General features: G+C 37.8%; 1 protein-coding gene across 2 annotated transcripts in view; it reads left to right on the top strand.

Annotated features, from left to right (window-relative positions):
• ARHGEF9 (Cdc42 guanine nucleotide exchange factor 9) overlaps positions 1–22,443 on the top strand; it is a 356,264-nt gene that overhangs the window by 97,144 nt on the left and 236,677 nt on the right. For both annotated transcript variants that reach the window (XM_081276391.1, XM_081276390.1), the window contains exon 2: positions 16,325–17,933. In XM_081276391.1, the coding sequence (XP_081132517.1) occupies positions 16,383–17,933 (1,551 nt within the window). In that variant the 5' untranslated portion in view covers positions 16,325–16,382. The remainder of the gene's footprint in view (positions 1–16,324; positions 17,934–22,443) is intronic.

Here is a 22,443-nt window from a genome sequence, read left to right on the forward strand (position 1 = left end):
GACAACTCAGCAAGACCCTGTCTCTAAATAAAATATTTTAAAATGGTCTGGGTCCAGGTGCAGTCGTGCATGCCTGTAATCCCAGTAGTTTAGGAGGCTGAGGCAGAAGGACCACGAGTTCAAAGATAGTCTCAGCAAAAGCAAGGTGCTGAGCATGTCAGTGAGACTCTGTCTCTAAATAAAATACAAAATAGGGCTGGGTATGTGGCTAAGTGGTGGAGTACCCCTGAGTTTAATCCCTGGTATAAAAAACAAAGAATAAATTCAGAGTGAATTATACCTGGTCCACATTCAAATAAATCCAATCATCCCAGAACTCTCCTACTAGCTTTTTTTTTTAAAAGAGAGAGTGAGAGAGGAGAGAGAGAATTTTTAATATTTATTTATTTATTTTTTAGTTCTCGGCGGACACAACATCTTTGTTGGTATGTGGTGCTGAGGATCGAACCCAGGCCGCACGCATGTGAGGCGAGCGCGCTACCACTTGAGCCACATCCCCAGCCCTCCTACTAGCTTTTTATAGCTCATTTCTCAGTTCTGGTTTTAGTATGAGCCTTGGGAGGAAATTGGAGGAAAATACTGCAAAGGATTGTTAATACTGATTGTTTAACCATGGTGTTATAAAAATGGCTAAAGATGGTCCCTATATATTGGTGCTATGGTTTTACTTTTTCAAAGTATATTGGGACCTGTAAGCTGTCCACCTGTTGTTCCAAATTCAAATTTTTACATATCTAATTGTTTTAAAAATAATGCAAATAAGCATAATTTAAAGCCATTTACAGGTTTTTTTTTCTTTTTTTAAAAATATCTTATTTTGTTTATTTATTTTTATGTGGTGCTGAAGATCAAACCCAGTGCCTCACATGTGCTAGGCAAGCACTCTATCACTGAGCCACAACCCCAACTCCTACAGTTTTTTTTTTTTTTTATGTACACTGGAAAAGTACACCCAAGATCTGATAGCTGGAGACACCTCATGTCCCTGCCTGCCTCTGGAGTTCTCTGACCCAGAGATTTCCCATTTTGTTACCATATGACATGGCCTAGACAGACAAGCCCCCTCTTTGGTCCTGCTCTCCCTTAGGGTTCCCTTACCCTCCTGCCTATGTAGGTGGTGGCGCCTCACCATTGCCTATGGAATGTCTTGTGCTATGGAAAACTTCCTTAGCATGAAACCAGTCAATGATCTATCTAAATTAAGCCTGTTATGTGCTACTGCCCCTTCATTGTCATGATTGGTTCTTGTTATGGTTTAGCTGTGGTGTCTCCTGAAAGAAGGTTTGGAAGAGAAATGAGTAGGTTATAGCTTTAGCCTAATCAGTGAATTAATCCCTGATGGGATTAATGGAAATGATAGGGTGTGTGGCTTGAGGAGATGGGAATTGGGATGTAGCTTTGGGGTATATATTTGTATCTGACAGTGGAGTCTCTCTCTGCTTCCTGATCTCATGTGAGGTGTTTCCTTCTGCCACACTTTTCCTCCAAGATGTTCAGCCTCATCTCAAGCCCCATGGAATGGAGCCTTCTACAGACTAAGACCTCTGAAACTGTGAGCCCTTTAGTCACAGCAGAAAAAAAAAACTGACTAAAATAGTCCCCAAATCCCTTAACCCATCACAACATCCAGTTTGACATGATATTTGGCATCATATTAGCATAGCAACATGCTTTGTACCCAGAAGTTGACCTGGCTAGCTCCTTCATATTATATGTCACCAATGAAAGAGTCTCATTAATGACCCTAGCTTACATTTTGAGAAACTAGAAAAACAAGAGCAAATTAAACCCAAAGTAAGCAGAAGAAAGGAAACAGTAAAGATCATAGTGGACATCAATGAAACAGAAAGGAGAAAAATAACAGAAAAAAATCAATAAAACCCAAATCTGGTTCTTTGAGAATAGCAATAATATTTATCAACCTCTAGCCAGATTGTCCAGGAAAATCAAAGTTTGAAAACATATTACAAATAACAAAATTATAAAGGTAACATTACTATAGATACTCCATATTTTAAAACTATGAGGAAATACTAGGACAAATTTTATTCCAACAAATTTGATAACTCAGATGAAAATGAAATTTTGAAAAAAGCACAATTTCTGAAATGTGCTCAAGAAAAAAAATTTCCATGAATGGCTAGATATGGAAAGCATTATTTCTGGAACTTCTTTTTATCTTAGGGATCTGAAAAAAAAGTACAATAAGTCACATTGAATCTAGGGCTTAACAGAAGTATATTTTTGGCAAAACTTTTTCGATTTGTTTTTCTGAGACATGATGCAAATTACAATCCCTCAACTCTCAGTTCCTCCATTAATAAGTGGAGATGGTTGTGAAGATTAAATAAAATGGTATAAATGCAATGTACTGGTCAGACGTAAATTACAGTTAGATCCTTTAGTCACAGCAGCAAAACCAGTACAAACTGGAGCTGCTATTATGTTTTGTTGCTGTGTGGTGGAGGGTGAAGCAAATTCTCAATTATCTTATTAGTAACATCATAGATCTAGTGACAGGTATTTGAAAATATGCACTGAAATAATGGTTCAAGTATGGTATTGATAATTACTTAGATTTCTGGAATACCTTTATGTTAAAGAAGAAAAGTGTTCCTTGAGGGATTCCCTCTCTTAGTTATGCACCACGGCTTTGGGTAAATTAAAAGAACTGAAGTCTTTATTGAGTTCTAGATGGGCAAATTGAAACTGCAAGAGGTGAGAATAAAACCCTTTGGTCGAAATACTTCCACTCTACCAGCTCTGGATTATCTTACTACCTCCTCAAATCTTCCCTCTATCCATCCTCAGTTACTCTCAATGCAGTTTTAAGTCCATTCATGCATCCTTGGTTAAAATTCACTATAATTTTTTTTTTGTTTTACCAAGTTATGAAATGCTCTCTTTAGTCATCTCCTGGATTTCCATTGCTCCTTTCACATCATATTTCTCTTCTTGGAACTTATCTGTTACGTTCTGCCAGTAGTAGACTCACCTAGATGCTATCTTCCCCCTCATGTTTCCATGAACACCAAACAAGAAAAAAAAAAAGGACTTGAATGATGACACAAGGATTATGCTTTATTTTAGACTCACCGTCCAAATTCTTTCAAGGTCTAATGGAGTACTATTTGCTGGTATTGAGGTCTAGATTCGATTGAAATCAAATGGATTTTAGTCACTTTCTTTTTAACAAAGGCTAGACAGCTTTGCTTAATGTTTTCCTTTGAGAAGAGTAACTACATATTTCTTGATATCCACATTGTTAATATGGATAAGTCACAACCAGGCCCTAGATGTTGATTTCTAGAAGATCGATCAATCATTTTATTGCCAGACTGATTTAAAGCAGGTGTTTATGAACTCACCAGGGCTAAACCAGATGGTGTTACACTCATGCCCTCTCGCTAGGTTCCATGAACATTATTAAAATTAAAACCAAGCATGTGCTTGCCATGTGACTTTAGGCAATTTTATTAGTCTTTCTGCACCCCAGCTTCCTTGGTTGTAAAATGGAGCTAACAGTACCAGCTTAATTATGTGGTTATGAAAGTTCAACCGAGAAAGTGCATATTCAGTGCCTGCTATGTAGCAAGCATTGAATAAATGGTATCTGCTGATAAAATAGAAAGAAAAGCATAATCCTGGAAATTGCTAACTGAGTAGTATGATATTCCAGGTATTGTTAGCCTAAAAGGAGCTGTGTGGTTGGTTGTTAAAAAACTGCAATCTGTATACGGGGTAAAAATGGGAGTTCATAACCCACTTGAATCAAAGTGTGAAATATGATATATCAAGAACTATGTAATGTTTTGAACAACCAATAAAAAAATAATAAATAAATAAATAAATTATCCTCCATAAAAAAAAAACAAAAAAAAAACAGGCTTTGATATCAAACACACCCATATTGAATCCCAGCTCTAAGCATAACCACAGGAAAGACACCTCTCTAAGCTTTCTTTTCTGCATCTAAAATGGGGATCAGAACATTTTCTAGCTGTGTGATGAGGATTAGTGAGGTGATGCATATTAAGGATGTGCATAACTCAATGTTTGTTTCACAGTAAATGTTGAAGGCATATTAGCCATTATCATTCTTATGTCAGGCATCATGTCCTCTCATATTTATAATAACTACATGCCACAGAGAGCTGACTGCAAGAGTAATTGATTGATATTTAGGAAAATTGCATTCAGATTCCAGTGAGCCTAGCAATGAATGTCCACTGACTCAAACAATTCTGGTATCATGCAGTAGTACTCAAGTGGGTATTAGCAGCAGAATATCTTTTATTATCCTACTAAGGCTTCTAAGGAAGGACAGGTGTGGGAGAGTGGACATTGGACATGGCACCAGGTGTTCAGTATTCTTATTCTAGCTCTGTTACTCACTGTGTGACCAGGAAATTTTAGTTAGGCTGATGAAAGATGTTTCTGTTGCAAAATTATACCCATGTGTGAAATAGTTCTGAGTGATAAAAGTCAGTTGACCTTCTCACATATCATTGGTCCATTCTATAAAATGGAGCCATAGATATACTCTAGAGGGCTATAAAAGTGGTAAACTGTAGAGGACTGACCTGCAAAATACTACTCACAGAAGGATTGACAACCATTGTTTTTTTTTTTTATAAAGGGTCAGACAGTGAATGATTTTAGGCTTTTGCAGGACATGTATTGTCTATTGCAGCTATTTATTTTGCTTTTGTAGCACAAAACAACCATAGAAAATATGTAAATCAATAAGTGTGTCTATATTCTGATAAAACTTTTTGAAAATAGGTAGCAGGCCTTGGTTTGCATTATTTCTTCATTACTGAACAACACTAATATGCTATCAATATGCTAGGTACCTGGTAAGCACTAAAGATAGCAGGTAAACAAGGTATGCTGGGGTGAGGTTCCTTGACCTGGTTCATCTTCTAATTACCCCTGTTGCAGCAAGAGAGATACTTAGGTGGTTTCTAAGTTTCCATCCATCTCTGCAGCTATGGGTGGTGCAAAAATTCATATTGTGCACCTGCTTTTTTCATTTTTATATATACACACAATACATATATATATTTTGATATATATAACAATATATTTTGATATATGTATGCATGGTGAAAAGACTAAATTAAGCTAATTAACATACCCATTGCCTCACAATCTTACCTTTTTTTTTGTGGTAAGAACATTTAAAACTACTCTCTTTTTTTTAAATTTTTTTTATTGTTGCTTGTTCAAAACATTACATAGTTCTTAATATATCATATTTCACAGTTTGATTCAAGTGGGTTATGAACTCCCATTTTTACCCCATATCAAATATTCAATGGTAGATCACTTGACATTATTCCCCCTAACACATATTTTTGTATCCTTTGGCTAACTTCTTCCCAATTATCACCTTTTTTTCCAACCACCCTCTCAAAAATCACTATCCTACTGTATGAATTCTAGTTTTTAAAACTCCACAAATAACTGAGATTATGAGGTAATTATCATTTTGTGCCTGCCTGGCTCATTTAACTTAACACAATGTCTACCAGGTTCATTCTTATAGTCACAAATGACGAGATTTTTTTTTAAAGGTGAATAATATTCTGGGATTTGTGTGTGTATAGTGTGTGTATGTGTGTGTGTGTGTGTATGTGTGTGTGTGTATAATTTTTCTTTACCCATTTAGCCATTGATAAACATTTAGCTTGGTTTTGTATCTTGGATATTGTGAATAATGCTGCAATTAACATTGGAGTCCAGATATCTCTTCCATGTACTGATTTAATTTATTTTGGATATATACACAGAAGGGAGGTTGCCAAGTCATTTTTAACTTTTGAAGAAGTTCCACATTGTTTTCCGTAATGGCTCAACTAATTTACATTTCCATTAATAGTGTACAAGATTCTTCTTTCTCCACATCCTTGCCAAAACTTGTTATTATTATTTTAATTTGTTTTAGTTAGTTATATATGATAGTGAAATACATTTATACACATACATAGATGGGATATAATTTTCATTTTTCTGAGTGTACATGTTTCAGAATCATATTGGTCATGTAGTTACATATATACATAAAATAATAATGTCTGTTTCATTCTACTGTCTTTCTTATCCCCACATCCCCTCCCCTCCCCTCCCAACACTTCCTTCTACCTAAACTAAGGTAATGCTATTCTTTCCTAGTGCCCCCTGCCTAATTGTGAATTAGCATCTGCATATTAGAGAAAACATTTGGCCTTTGGTTTTGGGGGATTGGTTTATTTCACTTAGCATGATATTTTCCAACTCCATCCATTTACTGGCAAATGCCATAATTTCACTCTTCTTTAAAGCTGAATAATATTCCATTGAGTATATATACCACATTTTCTTTATCTATTGATCTATTGAAGGACACCTAGGTTGGTTCCATACTTTAACGATTGTGAATTGAGTTGCTAGAAACATTGACTTGCCTGCATTATTGTAGTACGCTGATTTTAAGTCATTTGGGTATAAACGAAGGAGTGAAATAGCTGGGTCAAATGGTAGTTCCATTCCCAGTTTTTTGAGAAATCTCCATACTGCTTTCCATAGTGAAATACCAATTTGCAGTACCTCCAGCAATGTATGAGTGTACCTTTTTCACCACATCCTTGCCTGTATCTTTGATGATTGCAGTTGTGACAGGAGTGAGATGAAATCTTAAGAGTAGTTTTGATTTGCATTTCTATATTTGCTAGAGATGTTGAACACTTTTTCATATATTTTTTGATCAATTGTATTTCTTCTGTGTCTGTTCAGTTCCTTAGTCCACTTATTGATTGGGTTATTTTCTTTTTTTGGTGTTAATTTTTTGAGTTCTTTATATATACTAGAGATTAATGCTTTATCAGAGGTGCATGTGGTGAAGATTGTATCCCAATCTATAGGCTCTCTCCTCATGTTATTAATTGACCCCTTTGCTGAGAAGAAGCTTTTTAAATATTTCAATCCATCCTATTATTGATTCTTGATTTTACTTCTTGTGCTTTAGGAGCCTTGTTAAGAAAGTCAGATCCTAGGCCAATGTGGTGAAGATTTGGGCCTACTTTTTCTTCTATTAGGCCCAGAGTCTCTGTTCTATTGCCTAAGTCTTTGATCCACTTTGAGTTTATTTTTGTGCGGGGTGAGAGAAAGAGGTTAATTTTCATTTTGCTACATATGAATTTCCAATTTGCCAGCACCATTTGGTTGAATAAGCTATCTTTCTACAGTGAATATTTTTGGCCCCCTTGTCCAGTATGAGATAACTGTATTTATGTGGGTTTGTCTTACCTGGATCTTCTATTCTGTACCATTGGTCTAAGAGTCTATTTTGGTGCCAATCCCATGCCATTTTTGTTACTATAGCTCTGTAGTATAGTTTAAGCTCTGGTATTGTGATGCCTCCTGCTTCACTTTTCTTGCTAAGGATTGCTTTACCTATTATGGGTCTCTTATTTTTCCAAATAAATTTCATGATTGCTTTTTCTATTTCTATGAAGAATACATTGAGATTTTAATAAGAATTCCATCAAATCTACATAGCACTTTTGGTAGTATGGGCATTTTTACAATATTAATTCTGCCTATCCAGGAGGATGGGAGATCTTTCCATCTTCTGAGGTTTTCTTCAATGTCTTTCCTTAGTGTTCTGTAGTTTTCATTGTAGACGTCTTTCACCTCTTTTGTTAGATTGATTCTGAGGTATTTTATTTTTTGAGGCTATTGTGAATGGAATAGTTTTCCTAATTTCTCTTTCAGTGGATTCATTGCCGATGTATTGGAATATGTTTGATTTATGGTTGTTGATTTTATACCCTGCTACTTTACTGACTTCATTAGTTCTAGAAGTTTTCTGGTGGAATTGTTTGGATCTTCTGGATAGAGAATCATGCCAACAGCTAATAAAGATAGTTTAAGTTCTTTTCTTTGTATCCCTTTAATTTCTTACTTTTGTCTAATTGCTTTGGCTAGAGTTTCAAGGATGGTGTTGAATAGAAGTGGTGAAAGAGGATATCCTTGTCTTGTTCCAGTTTTTAGCTAGAATGCTTTCAATTTTTCTCCATTTAGAATGATGCTCATCTTGGGTTTAGCATATATATCTTTTACAATGTTGAGGTAGGCTCCTACTATCCCTAGTTTTTCTTTTGTTTTGAACATGAAGGTTCTTGTTCTGCATCTGTTGAGATGATCATATGATTCTTGTTTTTTAAAATATTTATTTTTTAGGTGTAGATGGACACAACACAATACCTTTATTTTTTTATGTGGTGCCGAGGATTGAACCGGGCCCTGCCTATGCTAGACGAGTGCTCTGCCGCTGAGCCACAATCCCAGCCCCTGATTCTTGTTTTTAAGTGTATTAATATGATGAATTATGTTTATTGATTTCCGTATATTGAACCAATCCTGCATCCCTGGAATGGACCCCACTTTATCATGGTGCACTATCTTTTTGATATGTTTTTGTATGTGATTTGCCAGAATTTTATTGAAAATTTTTGCATCTATGTTCATTAGGGATATTGGACTAAAGTTTTATTTTCTTGATGTGACTTTGTCTGGTTTTGGTATCAGGGTGATATTAGCATTATAGAATGAGTTTGGAAGGGTTCCCTCCTTTTCTATTTCATGGAATACTTTGAGGAGTATTGGTAAATTTTTCTTTGAATATCTTGTAGAACTCAGCTGAGAATCCATCTGGTCATAGGCTTTTCTTGGTTGGTAAGCTTTTAATGGCATTTTCTATTTCATTACTTGAAATTGATCTGTTTAAATCATGTATGACCTCATTGAATTTGGGTAGGTCATATACCTTTAGAAATTTGTCGATGTCTTTGATATTTTCTATTTTATTAGAGTATAAATTTTCAAAATATGTGTTTCAGATGTGTCTGTTGTGATATTTCCTTCTTCATCTTTTATTTTAGTAATATGTTAATATGTTAACATGGCCAGGGGTTTATCTATTTTATTTATTTATTTATTTATTCAAATACCCAATTTTTTGTTTTGTCAATTTTTTCAATTGTTTGTTTTGCTTTGATTTCATTGATTTCAGCTCTGATTTTAATTATTTCCTGTCTTCTATTGCTTTTGGTGTTGATTTGTTCTTTTTTTTCTATGGCTTTGAGATGTAATGTTAGGTCACTTATTTGTTGACTTTTTAATTCTCTCAATGTATGCACTCAATTCATTAAACTTTCCTCTTAGTACTGCCTTCATAGTGTCCCAGACATTTTGAAATGTTGTATCAGTGTTCTCATTTATCTCTAAGAATTTTTAAAATTTCATCCTTGATTTCTTCTATTATCCATTCATCGTTCAATTGTATATTATTTAGTCTTCATTTGTTATACTAGCTTCTATTTTTTATTTTTTCATTGATTTCTAATTTCACTCCATGTGGTGTGATAGAATGCAAGGTATTATCTCTGTTTTTTTGTATTTACTAAGAGTTGCTTTGTGGCATAAGATATGGTCTATTTTAGAGAAGGATCCATGTGCTGCTGAGAAGAAAATATATTTGCTCGTTGATGGATGAAATATTCTATATATAGAATATGAAATATTCAAATGCCTTAAATCAATAATTTAAATAGAAATTATTTATTTATTTATTGTTTTGTTTATTTATTTATTTATTGTTTGTTTGATTATTTATTTATTTATTTAGTTCTATAGTTTCCTTATTTAGTTTTTGTTTGGAAGATCTGTCTAGTAGTGAGAGAGGTGTGTTAAAGTCACCCAGTATTATTGTATTGTGATCTATTTGGCTCTTAACATTGAGAAGGGTTTGTTTGATGTACATAGGTGCTCCATTGTTTGGGGCATAAATATTTATAATTGTTATGTCCTGCTTATATATACTTTCCTTAAGAAATATGAAATGTCCTTCTTTGTCTCATTAACTTTGGTTTGAAGTCTACTTTATATGAAAGGAGAATGGAAACCCCTGCTTATTGACAGAATCCAAATGAGTGATATGTTTTTTCCCATCCTTTCACTTTCAGCTTGTGGATGTCTTTGCCCATGAGGTGAGTCTCTGGAAGACAGCATATTGTTGGGACTTGCTTTTTAATCTAGTCTGCCAGTCTGCATCTTTTGATTGATAAGTTTAGGCTGTTAAAATTCTAGGTTATTATTGAGATATGATTTGTATTCTGAGTCATTTTTATTTATTTCTGGTTTTTTATTTGTCTTAGTTTCTTATTTGGTTGAATGTCCCTTTAGTGTAGATCCTCTCTTTGCTGGTTTTCACTTCTTTTTCACCTCGTCCTCATGGAATATTTTGATGAGAATATTCTGTAGTGTAGGCTTTCTAGTTGTGAATTCTTTTAATTTTTGTTGATCATGGAATGTTTTAATTTCATCTTCAATTCTGAAACTTAATTTTGCTGGAGATAAAATTCTTGGTTGGCATTAGTTTTCTTTCAGAGCTTGAAATATATTATTCCACGACCTTCCGGGTTTGAGGGTCTGGGTTGAGAAATCAGTTCAGATCCAAATTGGTTTCCCCCTATAAGTAATTTGATTTTTTTCTCTCAAAGCCTTTAAGATTTTATCTTTATTCTCTGTTGTTAGTCATTCTCATTATAATGTGTCTTGGTGTGGGTCTGCTGTAATTTTGTACATTTGGGGTCCTGAAGCCTCGTCTGTCTGATTTTCCGTTACATTCTTTAGGTTTGGGAAATTTTCTGCTATTATATCATTGAAAAGAATTTGCATTCCTTTGGTTTGTATCTCTGCTCCTTCATCTATTCCAATAACTCTTATATTTGGTCTTTTCATATTATCCCATAATTCTTGGATGTTCCATTCATGATTTCTTACCACCTTCTCTGTATGTTCAACTCTACTTTCAAGAATATATATTTTGTCTTCATTATCTGAGGTTCTGTCTTCCAAGTGGTCTAGTCTGTTGGTGATGCTTTCTATTGGATTTATAATTTGGTTTACTGATTCCTTCATTTCAAGGATTTCTGCTTTTTTTTCATGTTCTCTAACTCTTTATTGCAGTGGTCCTTCACTTCCTGTGTGTTTTTTTTTTAAATTTTATTCTTTATACTATCCTTTGCTTCACATATCAGTTTAACTATATACAACTTGAACTCCTCCTTGGACACTTCTTTTACTGTGTTATCAGTGGCTTCTGTTGTTGAAGCATCTTGGTTTGTTTGGGACACTTTATTCTCTTGTTTTTTCCATATTGTTAGTGTATTTTTCCCATCTAAAAGTATGGATCTAAGGCAGGATAAATTCTACCCTATTAGACCTATGGTGTCCCTGAAGATTTCTAGCACTTTGCCTTTACTGGTGAGACCAATGTCAGCAGCACCCAGTGTACACAATATTTACCCTTAAACATAATAGATCCTACTATGGGGTCTACTGCTTTTTCACATTAAACCAAAATTATGAGTTCAATAACTATCTATAGTACAAAAATAATATTTGTTAAAATGATTTACAATTTCAAATGGTGGATGAGAGAACATAGGTAATGTAGTATACAAGATTCGTGAGAGAGTAAGAGAGAAGCTAGATGTAAAACTTCACAGGAAGAGAGCAAGAGGAGTCAACAGTGATTGGCTGTTGGTTGCAGAAAAGTTGGAAAGACAATCCAGGAAAATAGACAAAAGGAAGAATATGAACAAAGAGAAAAAATTAAAGGCATAAGAATACAACAAAAATGCAAAACACCATTCCTATATCATTGTCCTCCACACACTGATGCATAAAAATCATCCTGTTCCAAGTATGATAAAGAGATTAGTGAATCAAAAAATGAAATAAAATAAAATAAATCTTGCTGAAAAATTGAACTATCTCTGTCAGTGTTCAACAGTTTCTCAGCCCTGTCTCTGATGTCCCTCTGGATCACCAAACCCAGATCAGCCCTCACAAACCCAGTCTCTATCCCACCGATCTGGGCTTCAGATACCTCAGGATCAGCCATGCTATAGTCCCAAGATCTCAATGCTGCTCCTACTTGCAGAGAGACCACCAGGGACACACTCATGCAAAGGAGCAACCCCAAGATGCAACAGCAAGATAAGGGCCACCAGCACTCTCAGCAGGAAGACCCCATGCTCCTCCAAATCCACAGGCACCCCCACACTGGACCTGCAGGCTCCAGCTGCGTCACTAAACAGAGGCTCTCATGGTGGTAAACCTGCTGGCACCTGGGCCCCAGGCCCTGGTTAGTGTCCCAAAATGGGTGCAGCCATGTGAAACCAAACCTGGAGTCTCCCCTGAAGCAGTCCTCTAGGCTGTGGTTGTACCTGTATTGGCAGTGATTGTTGCAGCAGGCAGTGGGTCAGCAGTAACAGTGGCTGCAGTGGCAGCTGCAGCTGCAGCTGTGGGGGTAGCATCACCAGTCGATCTCCAGGGTTCAGCAGCAGTGTCTGCTTCAGTTGTATCTGGGGCAGTGGTTTTTTTCTATGGCAGCAGCACCCAGAAAGAAGACCTCCAGGCAATCTCAGGCTGGCAGCAGTGGATTCAGAGGCAGCAGCAATGGTGGTAGTGGTGCAGGCCCCCAAACTTGTCATTGCTTGTCATTTTTATAGTAGTTATCTCAACAGCTATGAGGTGATATCTCATTGTGGTTTTAATTGGATTTCCATGATGACTAGAGCTGTTGAGAATTTCTTCTTTTATCTGTTGGCCATTCATATGTCTTTTGTTTGAGAAATGTCTTTTGTTCATTTTTTAAAATGGGTTATTTGTTTTTCTTGATATTGAATTGAGTTTCTTCCTTACATATTTTATATAGTAACCCATTTCAGATGTTCGGTTTGCAAATATTTTTTTCTTATTCCATATTTTGCCTGTTCACTTTGATGATTATCAGCTTGATATAGTCTTGTTTGTCTATTATTTTTGCTTTTGGTGCCTTGCTTTTGGGTTCATATCCCAAAATCTTTTGCTAAAATCAAAGTCATGATATTTCCCCCCAGTTTTCTTCAGTAGTTTTGTATTTTTAGGGCTTATGTTTCAGTCTTTAATTAATTTTGAGTTGATTTTTGCATATGGGGTAAGATAATGGTCCAATTTCAATCTTCTACATGTGGATATCTAATTTTCAGAACACCATTTGTTGAAGAGAATCCTTTCTCCACTGTGTTATTGGCACATTTGTTTTGAAATTAGTTGACTGTGTGTTGATTTGTTTCTGGGCTTTTTATTCTTTTCCACTTACTGCTTTGTGAGTCTACCTTTCTGCCAGTTCTATGCTGTTTTTATTATTAGAGCCATGTAGTACATTTTGACATCAGGCAATGTGATTTCCTCCAGTTTTGTTGTTATGCTCAAGATTGCTTTGACTCTTCAAAATCTTTTGTGGTTTCATATGAATTTTAAGATTTTTTTCTATTTATGTGAAAAAGTGTCATTGGACTTTTCATGGCAATTGCATTGAACCTGTAGATTGCTTTGGGTAGTGCTATGGTTAATTATGGTTTGTCCCATTCAAAACTGATATTGAGGTTTGACTGTCATTATTGGCTGTGAGGGGAGGGGAGGCCTTTAAGAGGTGATTAGGTCATTAAGAAGGATTAATGTCTTTCTTTCAAGAGTGGTTTGTTACACAGCAAGGCCATCCCTCATGTTTTATCACTTCTGCACATGCCTACTTTCTCTTCTGTTTTTTTTTTCTCTTACCAGAAGATGAGCAGAGTCTAGAACCATGTTCTTGAATTTCCTAGTCTCTAGGACCATCAGCCAAAATGAATCTTCTTCTTTATAAATCACCCAGTTTCAAGAGTTCTGTTATATCAATAGAAAACAGACTAAGACAGGTGGTATAGACACGTTAAAATATTATATGTTCTAATACATGAATATGGAGCATTTTTCCATATATTTGTGTCTGATTCTTTTTTTTCTCATTGATATTTTATAGTTCTCAGTATACAAGTCATTCTCCTCTTTGGTTCAATTTATTTCTAAATGTTTTAGTGGTTTTGTAAATATGATCTTTTTAAAATTTTTTCCAGATACCATGATTTTCATTAGCATTTTCTGTGCCTCAGTTTCATCCTGGCAAATGATGGATGGGGTGAGCGAAGGGATCCTCAAAGCTCTTGCTAACATTATTTGTACTTAGATGCAAGGCTGAATTTTTTCATGGTATATTCTTTTTGTTGTTGTTGTTGTTTTGCTTTGGAATGCACTTGGAGTAAATTCCAAAGGAAAGGGCTATGGCTGGGTGGACAACTGGGGAAAGTAAAATCCTGATTTAACTTGCCTAACTTGGGAAGGCTTTTTATAGGAAGATTATCAGGTATGGTGATCATCTCCCACCAACCCATTATTTCACTATGCCCTACTATAGGCCCTGATACTGATATTTTGTGTCCAGATGCATTTTAGGAAACACATCCTGCTCTTATTACCAAAAGAATTCATGAGGCAGGCAGGAAGACTTATATATGGACCATCTTCTGTATAAACCCATGTTCTAAAAAAGGAGTATAGTATATTTAAGAGCATGGCCTCTAAATCCACACTTCTGCATTCAAATCTCAACACCATTACTTAGCAGCTATGGAAAATGTAGACTAAATCAATTGAGCTTTCTATGTCTCAGTTGGACTATCTTTAAAATGGAAGTAGTAGTATCTACCTCATAGAGCTGATGTGAGAACTAAAAATATAAAGAACTTACTGCACTGTCTGGCACTTATGAATATTAAAATCTTATTATCCTGAGCCTACTTGGAGGAAACAGAACTCATGGATAAGGATGCCTGTGTAGTACAGAGATAAAGACTCTGCCTGTCCTAGGAGGCAGTGGGACTAAGGCTTCTCTTCTTGGCCTGCCACTGACTTGCTGTATGATCATGATCAAGTCTGTGCCTACTTTTGGTACCATTTTCCCAAACTAGCTCATCTTTCAGGTCTCTTCCAACTTGAACATTTTCTGAATCATTCTCTGTAGGCTATTCACATACATACAGGAAGGACACAAGGTAAAATGCATCATCCTACTGCTCCCTTGGCTCTGTGACTTAGGCAAGTAATATGTCTTCTCTGGATTCCCAGTGCCTTTCTGCAAAATGACAGAATGGATTTCTGAGGTACGTTTCAGTCTTTTCCTTTTTGGCTTAAAAAATATCAAGTGAAAGTTAGCTATGAAGAACAGAGTAGGAACAGACACCTCTGAGCCTGGTGAGCTGGTTCCTAAGAAAAACTACCAAGAAAGCAGAAGCAGTCAAGGCATCTGTCAGCTTGATGTTTTGATGTGTCTGCCCTCTCCTCTTGGTCTCCTTAGCAAATTTGTTTTCAGACTGTGCAGGGCAGAAGGGCAAAGGGCACTGACTATATGGAGAGAGAGAATCCATCATAAGAGAGCTCTCATTTCTGGTCCCAGCTATTCTGGGAGGTATTCTTAGGGGCCATAATCACCTCTTTGGTCTTCTGCCCAACCTCCATTACCTCCCAGTCCACTATCTTCTCCTTTATTCCCTCCAAGCTTTTGCTGCTGCTGTGCATACACCTATTAGGGCATGTATAGTACTGGCTCAATTGTAATAGTTTGTTTACATCCACAGGTCTCTCCCAGTAGCCTGTGAACCTGGATGACTAACTGTGTATGTCTGACTCATTTTGGGATCCAGCATTTAGCTGGAGGATGTTTGCTTGAGCAGGTAATCTGATAGGTGAGTTCTCTCAGGCTGGATTCCTGAGTGAATGGAGGAGCAAATGCTAGAGGGAAGCATGGACTGGATCCCTACCTGCTGCTCCCTTGGTTTTGTGGCTTGGGCAAGACATATGTCTTCTGAATCTCAAGTGCTTCCCTTTAAATTGAGAGAATCAACACACATATTTCTGAGGTACCTTTTAGCCTTCTCTCTTTTAGTTTTTTTTTAATGCATTTTCCTCAGCTGTCATAGTCTGATAATAATAGCTTTAAGTTATGCCCTTCTCAATTTTTTTTTTTGTATTTAAATGGCAATCAAAGCTTTCCTTGACACACAAACTGTAATCTTGGATCCAGATCTTAAACTAGTGGGTCCAAAATAATGAGTTCTTGCTTTGTAAAGGTCTTCAAGATTTGGCACTCCAGTTGTGATAAAGTGTGTTCTATGTATTTGATCATTACAAATCTATAAAGTACCCTGTTTTTATCCTTGCCTAACCTAGCACTTCTCTCTCTCTCACTCTCTCTCTCTTTCTATCATTAATATTCTTTCTCCTTCCCTCACACTCCCTCTTTCTTTTCCCTCTTCCTTCCCCTCCCTCCCCCTCCCCCTCCCCTCCCCCTCTCCCTCCCCTCCCCCTCTCCCTCTCCTTCTCCCTCTCCCTCTCCCTCTCTCTCCTTCAGCTGGAAATAACTGGCCATCCCTCCCCCTGTGCCTTGGTGGCCCATTCCTGCTGTGACCATGGAGACTCTCAGCATCTGCCGGACTGCTTCCTTCTCAGAGCTGGTGCCCAATGGCTGCCAGGTTCAGGTCTTCCCAGACCCCCCTGAGGTAGAAGGCTTGACTAAGGAGGTGAGGCTGGAGGAGCTAGAGGGATCTGAGCAGTGTATCCAGAGAGACATGAGTCCCAAGGAAGAGAGTGGTTGGAACAAGAAGAAAACAAAAGTCAATAAGATCTGGAATTTTGTGAGTCGCAGAAAAGGAGCTTCCAGCCAGAGAAAGCGACCTCAGTCCATGATTTTGCTGGAAGACATCTCCAGACCATCAGAGGTAAAATCCAAAGTCACCTTCATGGATCGAATGAAGTCATTCAGGAAGTCAAAGACTTCTACTGGGGCCTCTAAGAATACTCCCCTTAGGAGTAGCAAGGTCCAGGAGCCACAGGAAGCCACAGGTGTCTACAGGATACGGAATATTGAGGATGCTCTAAAACCCTTCCGCCATTCCTATGCAGGCCACATTGAGGGGTTGGAGCCTTTCCTTGAAGATGTGCAGGGGCTTGTGCAAGCACCCAAGAGGGAAAACCAGAAGGTGCTAGCCTCTGAGGATTTTGGCATCCAAGTGGAGGAAGATTTCTGGGAGGAAGAAGAGGTTCCTGGGCACTTCAGTAGTGACAGACAATGCAGAAGCTACCTGAAAAACCTGTCTCCCAGGAGTCATGAGGCCCCTTCTGCCTGGGTAGAAGACACCAGAATCCAGGGGCTTGAGACCACCATTGAGGGCTCCACCTTGGAAGGAGACACAGAAGGCATCTATGAGGAGAGCCCTGGACACCAGCACAGAGATAAGATGGCTCCATTCAGTGTTGTTGTCAAATTCTTCAACAATATGGCTGAAGCAGCCCGCAAGTGGCGGTCATTCTCCCGTGAAGAGCCACAGTTGGGCCGCCGCCACCGTGAACCCTACTGCAGCGATGGCTTCGTCCTGGAAGGCACTACCTCCCAAGTCTCCTTCCCACTTGATCTGCCCTGCCAAACCACTGAATCCAACCTGTGGGGCAATGCTATGGGAAGGTGCCGACGCCATCACCGGAAGGCCCCACACACTTCATGCACTTTTGAGATGAGCATTGAAGGTGAGGAGATTCTTGGTCAGGCTCTATCAGGTCCCTGTGATGCTGCCACCTCTTCTATGACCTCAGCTGTCTTCAAGTTCCAGGATGACCCAGTGAAGCAGAAAGGCCACTGCCACAGCAACTGCCATACCTCCACCAGGGAGCACTCCTCCTCTGAGGAGCTTGACGAAGACACAGAGACGGTGGTCAGCTTCCTCAAGGAAGAGGACAGTTCCAGAGAGCCCCCTGAATTGGGTGCCTATGCCAAGAGGTTCACCACTGAGGCTGTCATGGAGAAGTTGGAGGAGAAGCCCAGTGAAATGAAAGAGCAGGAGGAAAATTTGGGACCAGAGGAGTCCAGCCAGGCCAGGAAGCCCCAGAAGCTTGAGATGGAAATGGGTGCAGGGGATGCAGAAGGCAAAGCCACCAAGGCCTGCTCTGGAGTTTGTCATTCTCAGGTAAGGCTGGCTTTTCCAAATAACTATTTGAAATATTTGGGACCCCAGAAGCCAGCTAAACTCATACCTCATACCCCATATCCCACCATCAGCCAGAGATGTCCTGAAAGGAATGCTCCTAGGAGTCAGGTGCAGGGAACTTGACTGATCCTGAAGCCCTGAGAATAGTAGGAAAGTGGCCATGGTCATTTAATTATGTCTAAGGGAGTCATGCTCTCCCATTTTTCTTAGGTTGTGAGACATTTCCCTGGCTTTGTCCGCCTTCTTCCTTCCCTTCCCCTCCAGCAGGAAGTAGATCTAGAGACTGGGCTCCAGGGGAGCCTCTGAGCTGTGACAGAAGATCTGCATTTGTGTCCTAGCTCTGTGCTCTGTTGTCTATATTATATTGAGATAAATCCTTTCATCTTGCTGGATCTCAGTTTCCTTATTAGTGCAGTAGGCTGCGCTTGGTGTCTTTAGGTACTTTTCTAGTAACAACACCCTAAATTATTTGACCTGAAGAATATAAACTAAGGACAGTTCATTTATATTCTTCTCCCATAATTTATTGAGAAGAACTTCATATCCAGTATCTGGCAGGATACTGTCATGTATTGTTTCCATTTAATTCTTACACTAACCTTGTGAAATAGGTGTGACTATCCTCATTTTACCAGTGAGGAAACTGGAGCTCAATGTGACTTATCCACAGTCATGCAGATTGTGATAGAATTTGAGTTCAAATTTGAGTTCTTAATTTTTTTGTGTGTGTATGTACTTGTGATCAAACTCAGAGCCTCCTGCATGCTAAGTCATGCACTCTACCACTGAGCTACATCTCCAGCCCCAGGTTCTTATTTTTGACTTTAAATCAAGTATTTTATCTGTTGTTTCCAGGAGACTTAATTTGAGTAGTAACAGGCAGCTCTTCAGCATACCCCTACTCAAGGACGAAAAAATAAATATGCTAGAATTATTGTGGAAGGAATGTTGAATAAACACTAGAGGGAAATCTGACTTTGAGCCTTAAGAATGTTTTTATAAGGAGACATGATATCCTTTCTCCAGATTATTTTAGGACAAATCTATTTTTTAAAGAATAGTTAATTAAAATTCTTCATTATGGTAGGGTGAAATGGATTACCTTTGTAGAGCTGTTTCTATCATCTCTCCCATCCCACTTTTAGAGCATTTGGACCCCATCAGGACAGAAGCAATAGTCCTGTTTTTTTGGAGAAAGGCATTAATATGTTTGCAAGCATTCTATTTCTATATTTTTCAGTTATGGTAAGCTATAAAACATAAATATTGGAGTTATACTGTGGAAGTAATTTTTATTGCAGTGGTTTTAAGACCAACAATCAAACAAGCAAGCAAATAAATATACCGGGTTACTCCATTAGCTAACAATTGCAGTCAGGCACTGCATGTCCAGGGTTACCTATAACCTAGAAGAGGGTCACAGATGGACTAATCACATTCCTAGTGGGCCATATATGCTAGATGCAGATGCCTTGTGAGATCTTTAAAAGTACAGGCTTTAAAATTACTAAGGATTGGATGTGAGTTGCCCTCTCATTTGTGAAATAGATTTAAATACTGCCTACCTAAAGGGCTGTTGTGAAAAAAAAAAGCAACAGTGTATGTAAAGTATGCAGCCTAGTACTATGTACAATGCCCTTTGTGGATATTTACAAAGTGGTAGCAATCACCACCACCACCACCACCACCACTACTACTACTACTACTACTACTACTACTACTGAAATTTGGTAAATTATAAATAATTGTAAAAGAATTCAAGAGGGTAGCATATAGCAGTAAGCTGATTGGTACTCTTGGAATAATAGTGTCTGAAAATCAGGTAACACTGGGTTCTAATTTCATTTCTACTCATGATCAGCTTTGTGACCTTAGTCCAGTTTCTTCCTCTCACTGGAGCTCAGTTTCTCCATCAGAACAATGTGAATTTGAACCAGACAGTTCCTGGGGATCTTTTCACTGATTCTTGCCTCCAATCTAAACTTGTAATTAACTCTTTAAGTTCAGTGAGAGACTGGTCACCTCCTTTTTGCCTAGTGGTTTCCTAGTGGTTCTTCTCTGCAGGCATCCTATGCCCTCTGCTGGTTTCACAGAGATACTGTCTAGCTTTCCTTGGTGTTTAACACCAGCCTACCCAGGCCAGTAGTGCATGCCTATAATCCTAGCAGTTTAGGAGGCTGAGGCAGGAGGATTGCAAGTTGAAAGCCAGGCTCAGCAAAAGTGAGGCACATTAAGCAACTCAGTGAGACCCTGTCTCTAAATAAAATACAGAAAAGGGCTAAGGATGTTGCTGAGTGGTTAAGCACCCCTGGATTCAGTTCCCAGTACAAAGAAAAACAACAACAACAACAACAACAACAACAACAACAACAACCAGCCCAGTGAAACTGCAAAAGTGGAGCAAAACAGCTGTGAATGTGAGGGACATCGGTGTAGGTCAGGGGTCCTGTTGACCATCTGGTTCATTCAGTTCATTTTACAGATGATACACATTTTACAGATGATTTACACTGAGTCTGAGGGAAGGGAAAGGATTTCCTCTGACACACAGAAACTGGGAGCCAAATAGGATATGAAAATTGTAGTCTCATCTCTGCCACAAATCTTACCTTCCCTCTGGGTTTTAGCAGCTTTCTCTGCCAGTTGAAAATTCTCATCCTCACCTCAGGCATCTCTCAGGTCTCTAGTGAGGCTAAATTGGGATATTGGATATGAAAACAATACATTGTAAAGTAGCAATGCCCACACATTGCATTCCATTATTATATGAAAATGTAACTTAAAAAAAACCTGATAAAGGCCCAGGCTCTTCTGCATTACTCAGAGCAACAGTGGGCTTTGGCTAGCTTCTTTTGGAGTGTTTTTATTTTTGTGGTGTACTCATCCAATCTTTCAGAGGTAGAAGCTCCTGAAACTGACTGTTTTGGCCCAGATTTGGCTGTGGTAAGCTCTATCACTGCAGCTTTAAGGTGAATGATGTTAGAGGAGGTGGGACACATTTCCAGTTCTAATGGGTTATGTGTCTATAAGTTGCAATTTGCACCACCTCCTCTAATATCATCCACCTTAAAGATATCAGAGATTGTGAATGGGTCTCATTAAGGGTCTCCAAGCCTCACTCTATGTTCGTAGAAAATGGGTAGAGTAATACCACTAATTATAGCTAGAATTTACACAGTGTTTGTTTTGTGCCCAGACACTGTTCTCAGCATTTTACATATACAAACTCAATTTTATCAAAACAACTACCTTATGAGTCAGGGACTAGTTTTGAAATGGGATGATAATAATATCTACCCTATAGGCTTGTTTTAAGGATGAAATGAGTAAATACACAGGAGTACTTATAACAGTGTGTGGTCAAGAGACATTGTACAATAAATGTTAGCTATTGTGTTCACTATTAAAAGCACATATCACAGGAAAGGACTATAACTTAAGCCTATCATTAGCTAACACCTTAGTGGGAATTAGTAGAATACAAATTATATGAGGAAGAGGAAGAATGATAAGACATGACTTTATACTTTGCATAATTCTTTCCAGTGCATAAAGTGATTTGTAAAACTTATATAATTATAAATATTATTATCATTATTCTCATATTACAGATGATAGGGCATGACATACAAAGAAAGAAAACATTGGACTTGGAGTCAAAAAGCCTAGTTGTAAGTCCTGGATCTTGTACTTTACCAGACATGTGACTTTTGATAAATCATTTAACCACTTTGAGTTTTTAAATTTTATTTATTTATTTTAATTAGGTATGTGACAGCAGAATGCATTTTGATTCATTATACAGAATTGCAGCACAACTTTTCATTTCTCTGGTTGTACATGATGTAGTGCTGCACCATAGGTGTAGTCATATATGTACCTATGGTAATTTTGTTTCCTTTATTTTTCTACTGGAGATAAGAAGCCCCCTCTGCTTCCTTTCTAGGTAATAAAGAATATTATACTTAGTATATCAAATACTATTTATAACATGAATATTATATCAAACACTATATGCCTTTAATTCTATTATTTCATTTGAAGCCCCAGTGTTCCTCTCCCTTCCAGTGTTGTTTTGGTCTTATCACCATTATCTCATTTTATTAAGCTTATGCCTACAAATAATACTCATATCCATGCTCAGAAGTAGTTAAGGCAGTGGCTACTGTCTCCGTTGTACAGATGAAAAGACTGAGCCTGTCTAAGGATATACAGAATGAATTGGTGGTAGATGCAGAATACAAGGAGTTAGACTTTTGGCCGGTGCTGGTTCTATATAGCCTCTTACTTCATACTGGAATTCTGTGAGAATTATCAAGTTCACTTTCTTCAGTCTCTTACCTGCTGCCTATTTTTAAGCTGGCAGCACAATATGTGCTCTGTAAAAGAAACAATAGTTAGGTTTGCCAACCAAATTGCCAGCCACTCTTGCCTTTTTCCTCTATCCTCCCTTCCTTCAACTCTTATATATTCTGGATGGGTCCAACTT

The sequence above is a fragment of the Spermophilus citellus genome (genome assembly GCF_964194105.1).
Source record: "Spermophilus citellus genome assembly, chromosome: X".
Lineage (NCBI taxonomy): Eukaryota > Metazoa > Chordata > Mammalia > Rodentia > Sciuridae > Spermophilus > Spermophilus citellus.